Source organism: Nothobranchius furzeri, chromosome 5, assembly GCF_043380555.1.
Source record: "Nothobranchius furzeri strain GRZ-AD chromosome 5, NfurGRZ-RIMD1, whole genome shotgun sequence".
NCBI lineage: Eukaryota > Metazoa > Chordata > Actinopteri > Cyprinodontiformes > Nothobranchiidae > Nothobranchius > Nothobranchius furzeri.
The window spans coordinates 44,707,903-44,715,913 of NC_091745.1; the positions used below are offsets into that span (position 1 = coordinate 44,707,903).

General features: G+C 40.9%; 2 protein-coding genes across 2 annotated transcripts; both read right to left on the reverse strand.

Moving 5' to 3' along the window:
• Positions 1-806: 806 nt before the first annotated feature.
• Positions 807-2,461, reverse strand: LOC129163475 (uncharacterized). The gene is made up of 5 exons (XM_054741233.2): positions 2,285-2,461; positions 1,956-2,149; positions 1,303-1,467; positions 996-1,225; positions 807-920 (listed from the first exon to the last, which is right to left on the reverse strand). The coding sequence occupies exons 1-4, from the start codon at positions 2,381-2,383 to the stop codon at positions 1,081-1,083; spliced, it is 603 nt and encodes a 200-aa protein (XP_054597208.2). The 5' UTR covers positions 2,384-2,461; the 3' UTR covers positions 807-920; positions 996-1,080.
• An 855-nt stretch (positions 2,462-3,316) lies between these two features.
• LOC129152280 (uncharacterized) lies at positions 3,317-5,397 on the reverse strand. The gene is made up of 7 exons (XM_054740409.2): positions 5,018-5,397; positions 4,357-4,473; positions 4,199-4,267; positions 4,053-4,121; positions 3,907-3,975; positions 3,483-3,808; positions 3,317-3,336 (listed from the first exon to the last, which is right to left on the reverse strand). The coding sequence occupies exons 1-7, from the start codon at positions 5,263-5,265 to the stop codon at positions 3,317-3,319; spliced, it is 918 nt and encodes a 305-aa protein (XP_054596384.2). The 5' UTR covers positions 5,266-5,397.
• Between the last annotated feature and the right edge of the window lie 2,614 nt (positions 5,398-8,011).

Genomic DNA, 8,011 nt, shown 5'->3' on the forward strand with positions numbered 1-8,011 from the left:
GCAGGCAGAAGAGCAGGAAGAGGAGCAGGAAGAGGAACAAGGAGAGGAGCAGCCAGAGGGAGAAACATATATGAAAGTACAGGCCGGGGGAGAAGCCAGGCTAGAGGAAGAAGAGCTAGAGCTGGATGCATTAGTGAGGAAGACAGAGAACGGGTTGCTCAGATGTCTGCTGACAGAACTGCAGAGTTACAGGTTGGTCATAATGCAGAACACTAATACATTTCACAATCATAAAGTTTATAAAATAAATGCTGCCTTTCGTTTTCAGGCACAGTTGCAACACCTAAGTATGGATGAAAAAGATGAAGTCCTTCAGATGGTTGTTAGACGTCTGCCAGGAGTGTTACTGGACATTATGGACTATAGACAGGCCACACCAGGACACCCTCCATCAAACCAGGGTCAGCCAGCTTGGTGCACCTGCTCCTACTGCCGAATGATGCCTACAGACCTGGAAAACAAGTGCTGTAGACAGGATCCAGAATGGTGTTTGAGCAGGCGTGCTCATTTTAACCTGTACTGCATGGATGAAGGCATCCTGCGTTTGGCTCAGCAGACGTGGAATGACATTTTGGCTCTGCGTGATAGCCAAGACCCTGGATCAGATAATCGGGAGTACTGTTACTGTGCCTATAGACAGTACACTATTTGGCAATATGGACGTCTTGGCGCTGGCAATCGTAGGGTGATTCCTTCCTGCTGTGTTTGGAGGATTAGAGACAAATACCCTGACCACTTTGGGATTTATGTTGGTTATAAAGAAGCCCCCTTCCGCTGAAACAAACATGCAACTCATGACCAACTCAGAAGTTTGACTTACTTTTATTGTTGTTGCAAACTTTTTGTACATATTTACATAAATAAATCTGTAGTGTTCAACTTTGATTGCCATCAGCCTCTGTTTAGGTATCACATAAGTCCTGTAAAAAACAAAAATTACATTTATGTAATTTTCTTCCACAAAAATGGAGAGGAGATTTGGGTATAATCACTACCTGTCCTCTGCGTTGTTGTGTCTGTACCAGTTCAGCTGTAGGAGGAGGGCTGATCCCGGAGAGAGGACCCAGGGCCCTGGGGTCATCAGCCTGAATGCTTCTTCTTTTTGGGAGTCCCCCAGCAGAGCTGAGGCGCTTCTCCAGGATTCTTGTCTGCAGCTCTGGGATGTAGCCGTAGTCTTTGGTCTCCTTTACAGTGTGAACACTGTAACGCTGCGACTCGTTTGTGTCTAAAAAAATGAATTTAGACATTAGGAAATTATATAAAGGTATTATGAATATATAAAAGCCACCAAGTTTGACTTACGATACTTGGCCTTTGATGTTCACATGCACTGGGCGATGGTTATGGTGGTTGTAGTCTAATGCAGCGAGGAGTGTCCTAGCTTCATAGACACCAAATGAGAATGCAAAGCGTTTCCCGGCGTACATCAAGATGTGATTTTGGAACGACTCCAGCTCAGCAGTGGTCCTGGGGGAAAAAAACAATGTCTGTAGAAGAAATAAATTCTAACTCAGCGCAATATAATATACTTTGTGGTAGGTATTACAACATTACAGATACTGGAATCAGGGCAATACCAATCTAATGTCCTCATGTGTGTAGTTTACAGATAACAAGAACCAATACTAAAAATGTAGAAACAGCAGTATTTTCATCTAAAATATTAATTTTCAGATAAAATTTCATATTAGTGGTTGTTTATTTGTGTTTTACATTTTATCTAAATCTACTTCAATTGTAGCACCAGGCAGAGAAGACAATAAAACCGGTCTTCTGCTTCATTGCATTGTTTGGTGTGGTATAAGTAACTGTTATGGTACTTGTTATTGGAAAGAACTCAGATCCAAGTGCAGAGATTGTATTAGTTAGAAAAAAGCTGCATTGTTGTTTTCCAATTTTGTTTTACTGTTAGTAAGACAATAACTTTACATTTCCACCAAATGTCAGTAATTTACCTAAAGGTGAGCAACTTCTCTATATCCTTTAGCCATCGCTGGTTCAAAACAATCCGTGAAAGCGCCACATGTGCAGCAGATCCATGTGGAATGAGCTCTTTGTCTGGGTTCTCCGCCAAAGGAGCATGAAAGCACCTGCCAAAGCCCCATTCATGCTCTCCAGTCACGTGGTGAAGTACACCCTTCCAGACATCCTAAAAACACACAAAGTAGAAAATACAAACATTTACATCGTCAGTAGAAAAAGATAATGAACCATGGCAGCAAATATAAACAAAAACATTACATTAGTGGACGACTGTATACATGAATACTGTGTTTGTACAAACCATAAACTCTTCTCTGGTGCTTGTGTGCTGACAAGCATACCAAAAATGGTTAACAATGTCCTTGATCCATCCAAGTATAAGCTTTTGACCAGAAATCATTCCAACCTGTTTGAAGGCAAGAAAAACTAGTAATTAAAATAAAGTCTGAACAAGCCAGGATTATTACCATCATAATACATTTTGACATACAGCATGAAGTTTCTTTGTCAGATTTTTTGCGGCGTGCCAGACATCAAGCGAATGGGTAATAGCCTGATCCTTATATCTTGCCCCGTTCTGGATCTGGTCAGAAAAAATTAAAAACAGTCTTTTAACAATCTGGTTTCCAATTACCAGTAAAAACTCTGAAGTTTTGTGAAAATCTTACGCATGAGGGCAGCAATTTGTACATGGGCATCAGTCACAATCTCCTTGATGTTCACCTCCTTTGTGAGACTGTCAAATGTCTGTATAAAGGCAGCCTTCTCCATGACCCCACTTTTATAGCCAACCCATCTTTTGTCCACATTGACAACACTGATGATGTCCATGGTGTCTAGATCCATCGTTGTGTATGTACAGCACATTGCTGAGTGACCTTTTTTTTAAGAGATACAGAAAATTGTAAAATAACAATGAAAAGAAATATTTCAACTGATCTTAAAATTAAATTTCAAAAAGCTTGTTCGTTACCTGGAGAGTCCATCCTCCCGTCAGCTAAAAAAGAAACACAGAAATATAAGCATGTAATGAATATGAGCCTTTACAAGTAAACATATTTAGTTACCAAGAGCAACCACGCGGTCTTTTGACTGCAGTTTCTTGATGATGGCATTCCTCTTCTCCTCCCAAAACTGCTGTATTGATTTTAAACAGTAGGTACCCTGGACTGAGTAGAAGGTTTTGGATGTCACCATGCGGATATTCATGAATCTGAACAGGAGAGCGATCTTGGAGAAGTTGTTCCCTGACAGCAGAATGTTTGTTGACAACATGAAATCTCCTCCTTGCATCCCATATTTCAGCTTTGGCTGGCTGTTCCAACTCCATAATTTATGTCCACGTGGGCAAAACTGTATTAAAATACAAACAAAACCAAAAAAAAGTGGAAATGGCGCTTCACACATATTTCACATTCCTAAAGTTGTACTGCTTCCTCATTAACATAAGTGGCAAGCATTAGAACATAAACTCATCCACTCAATTATCAAAGCTGTACCTCTCGGACGTGACTTTACATGAAAAGGAGGATGGCCATCACAATATGTGCCTGTGCTGTGGTCACTGTAGTGGCATTTACTGAGAGGCAGTTGGAGGAAATTGGCCATCTGGAGCAAGCTTTTGCTGTATGCTATGCACGCTTGTTGGTTTATGAGGTCACTTTCAACAAGCACTTGATCGTGTATTGGGAAAACTGGAATGGATGCTGCTGATGGTGCTTCTAAATTCTCTTCCAAATCTGCCTCCACACAATCAGCAATGTCAAATACAGCTTCATCCAGGCCAATGCTAGGAAGTTGGTCAACTTCATCCTGTGAGACACACCTATTGCACAAGATTTTTTATATATATATAATCAGTGAATAGAAAGTGAGAGTGGGGATGTTACTACTTATTTAAAAAAATTCAATTATGAAACATACCTTATTGATATTGGAGGTACATAATCTGAGTCATACGGGTCTAAAGCTCCTTCTCCTTCAAACTCTAATCTGGAATTAAATACAGCAGCAAAATATGACATATATACTGACATATATCATTTCAATGACAATAATTTGTTACTTACAAAGTGTTTTCCAAACTATTGGCTCTTTCCTCTTCTAAATAGTCCACTTTCAGCTCCATCGATTTGATGCTACAAAAACAAACAGAATACATTAATTATGAAAACAGAGGGTATGCATCAAATGATTAAAAGCCCTGCATATTTACCTTTCCTCCAACAATTCTACCTCTTGATCTGCTTTTAGAGGTTCAACTCCTGCGATCTGGAAGTCATCCCTGTTGACAAGTACACAGTATTTATTTTATTTGATGTGGAGAACAATTATCTGACATATGAGTTGCATTTTGTTTACAAGTGAACTTACCTATCAGATTCCCCTGCAGTTACTGAACTGGGGCGACAAGGACCTGCAAACACTGCTGTAGATGGCCCACGTGGTGTTGATGTAAGTGGTCCCTTTGATGAAGCGTGCTTCTCATAACTAAAAAAGTAAAGCAACTTTCAATACTCCAGTCATGTGTACACGTTAACAATTGAGATTCTGTTATATAAACAATAGATTTGATTAGCGACGCAGTTTTACAAAGTTTAGAATTCTTTTACACAATTCTAGTACATTACACTAACAATATACTGTAATTTCCGGCCTAAAAGCCACTATTATTTCCCTGTGCTTTGAAGCCTGCAGCAAATATCATGGTGCGGCTCTAAACTTGCAGGCACGTTCACCCGTGTTTAAAATTCGTTTTTGTGAATTAAAACAACAACGAAAAAATTCCGTGTAGCGTCTTTCTGTCTAATTATCTTGTGTTATGGCCAAACATGCGCTGTGCGCCAGCTTGTATTTGGGTGCTGGTGTGTAGAAAACACTATTCTTTTTTTGCTGATGCGGCTGGAAATAGGTAATCTGATGTGTAGACGCTAGACAAGCAGCTTATAAATGTTATGATATACGGAAACCCCCCAGCTTACTTTGAAAGCATCCACAGCCCTTTCCCCACACGTGTTTAGTAATAATTTCTTACCTTTTCAGCAAAAATGATGCCAGCTGCGGGTGTGTTTTCATCCTGAGAGACTTTCTCAGCATTTTCCACTCCTCAAATGCTGGACCGATATTTATCCTCGTTCGTTGCATTCGGCGATCATACTCGAGTTTTGCCCGTTTACCTGCGCTGGAATACACTCTTCTTGGTTTCTTTGACTTGTTTGGGGTCTGGGCTGGAGTTCCGCTAGTGCTTGAAGCAGCTCTCTTCTTGTTCTTTGCTGAATCCATGCTAGCTAAACCACCTCTCGCTCTGCCGCTAAGCTATCGCTAGTAAACAAACGCTGCGGGGATAGGTCTGAGCGTGAACGCGCATGACGTCATCACGCATTACGCTGCCTCTGGAAGACCCAGGAAGACCCGGGGGACGCCTGCCTGCTGGACCCGAGCAAAATCTTATTTTTGATTTTAAAGACCTATAGAGACAATCACAGTAAAATGCCAGGGCTCATTCTACAGAACCAGGGCATTGCAGGAGAATGTTTTAAGAAGAAATGTTTTATTTCTATACATGTTCTGGCTGTAAAACTTGCCTATAGTCCCTTTAAATGTCTCCGAGAACAAAGGAAGGAACCTTTGTCTTATCTTTGACCAGGACATGTCATTCAAATCCCACATTTAACAGGTTTGTAAGATTTCCTTCTTCCACCTTTGGAAGATTAGAAGCATCCTTTCGAGGAGTGATACAGAAAAACTAGTTCATGTATTAATTACATCAAGACTGGATTACTTAGTAATTCATTACTCTCAGGAAGTCCATAGAATGTAGTTAAAAGTCTTCAGCTTGTCCAAAATGCTGCAGCTAGAGTTCTGATGAGAATTAAAAAGAGAGATCATATCTCTCCTGTCTTAGCTTCTCTACATTGGCTACCTGTTAAATTCAGAATAGATTTTAAGATCCTTGTTCTCACATATAAAGCTCTTAATAATCAAGCTCATTCATACATCAGTGATCTGATTGTTCCATATGTTCCTAACTGAGCACTTCACTCTGAGACTCCAGGTTTACTGGTGGTTCCCAGAATATCTAAAAATAGAATGGGAGGCAGATCTTTTAGCTATCAGGCTCCTCTCTTGTGGAACAAGCTCCCAGCTTTAGTCCGTGAGGCAACCTTGTCTACTTTCAAGACTAGGCTTAAAACATTTTTATTTGATAGGGCCTATGGTTAAAATCTGATGTTAGTCTAGATCTGGACAAGTGGAGGAGTAGAGGGAGGTGGAGTGTGCAGTCGGTAAAGACGGCTCTCTCTTGCCCTGCCTCTGACATGCCTCCATCTAAAAGGCTAGGTTATCCAGAGTTATCTCTGTAGTTATGCTGCTATAGGCTTGGACTGCTGGAGGATACACTGACCACTTTCTACAGTCGACCACTTTCTACCACTTCCCTCTAAAGCCTGGTTTATGCTTCTCTGTCAGCTCCGCAAGGGACAGACACGCACGGATTGAGGGAAGCGTTTTGCTCTCACACTTCTCCGTCTCCTGGAGAGTGTTGCAAAGCAATTGCCCAGCAGGACCACAGAGGGCGTAGCGCTGTTCTGTGGTATCCTGTCATCTATCGGTCCAAGATCGTGTGTTTATATTGTGTTTTTTGTGTATATAAGAGACTTTTAACACTGACATATTTGTGTTGGGGTTATTAGGAGCGAACAATTCGTAAGCTTTAACTTACTTTTGGATTCTTCAATAAATTCTGTAAATATGGGAATATTTACTGATTTATTAATTAATTAAGATATTCTTAGATATACGGGGCACCATTCCCCTTTAACCGGGGAAAAATTGAATCCAAAACTCTTATCAGTCTTTCTTGAAGTTCGTAGAATCCTCGGAGCAGAGACTTCTCTTCGACACAACAAAGCTACTGGAGACGAAAATCTGAATTTTATAACGTTTAATTAACAATTTGTCAAATGAATAAACAGTGGCATAAACGAATAATAACCATGTGATATAATAAAAGGATGTATATTCAAAATAATGTTCAAGGTGTTTTGTGTGTATGTATGTGTGTGTGTTTCTAAAATGGAGTCTGTATACAAGATGGCTGACCCCTTTGTCTGGCTAAAGTGTGGGTGGCAACTTGCACTTTAACTTCCAAGGCACTTAGAATCATAAGTAACTTAACCTTAAATTCACTCAAAACATTTCAAAGGATCATGAAACAACACAAAAGATTAATCACGAATAATATCTTTTAGTTTAACCACGTGGCCAAGCAGAAAACATTTAAAGATACCAAACAATGATCAATAAGCAGTTTATTCTTTCAAAATGACCCGACGGACGTGTTTGGGACGAAAGAGGAAAACACGAAGCTACTTTTTAAGCAATAGCGCGGTTTTATTGCTTATTCTGGACTATAGAGGAAACGGAAGAAGAAGAAAGAGAGAAGGAGATCAGTTTCTGATCACCAGAACAGTGAAGCATCCCTCACTGTTTTGATTTGACGGTTCTCCGTGTTTCTCCGCAGTTTGGCGTCGTCCGTCGGTTTGATGGCTTTCTCCGTTGTTTGGCGTTCTCCGTGAGTTTGACGGAGTTGCGGATTTCCCCAACCCGGTTCTGTGGTCTTCCCTTCAGCAGCTAGGCAGCGAGCGGTTAGACAGACCTGATGGGCTTGCAGCTTAGCTTTCCAGCGGTCCCGTGACTCAACTTGGGCACTTAGAGCTTCCGCGTGCTCAAGGGAGTCGGAGCGTTCGACAAGCGTGTCCTTACCGCCAGGTATCCTGGGCAAAAAGAATGAAGTTTCTTTGTTTCGTTGATGATTTATAGCTTGAGTTCGCGGGAAAGCGTCCATGAGCTCCCGCAGAACGTGTTTCTGGTATTAGGCGGTGACATCATCCCAATGCTTCCGTGTGCAAAGCATCATGGGAAATGAAGTTTCTTGGCGCTGATGTGATTATTTGCTTTTCAGAGCAATTTAAGCACAGTCATTTTGGAGAAAATCACTGCATAGTAATTTCCTCATGAGGTCAGACCC

What these genes read in the sequence shown, in the direction of transcription:
- LOC129152280 (XM_054740409.2), bottom strand. Translation starts at nt 5,265, where the DNA reads ATGGATTCAGCAAAGAACAAGAAGAGAGCTGCTTCAAGCACTAGCGGA. An exon ending in GTAGAATTGTTGGAGGAAAG is followed by an intron (nt 4,122 to 4,198) that starts GTAAATATGCAG and finishes TTGTTTTTGTAG; the next exon opens with CATCAAATCGATGGAGCTGA. An exon ending in GTACCTCCAATATCAATAAG is followed by an intron (nt 3,809 to 3,906) that starts GTATGTTTCATA and finishes CTTGTGCAATAG; the next exon opens with GTGTGTCTCACAGGATGAAG.
- LOC129163475 (XM_054741233.2), bottom strand. Translation starts at nt 2,383, where the DNA reads ATGATTTCTGGTCAAAAGCTTATACTTGGATGGATCAAGGACATTGTT. An exon ending in GAGAAGTTGCTCACCTTTAG is followed by an intron (nt 1,468 to 1,955) that starts GTAAATTACTGA and finishes TTTTTCCCCCAG; the next exon opens with GACCACTGCTGAGCTGGAGT. An exon ending in AACATCAAAGGCCAAGTATC is followed by an intron (nt 1,226 to 1,302) that starts GTAAGTCAAACT and finishes TCATTTTTTTAG; the next exon opens with ACACAAACGAGTCGCAGCGT.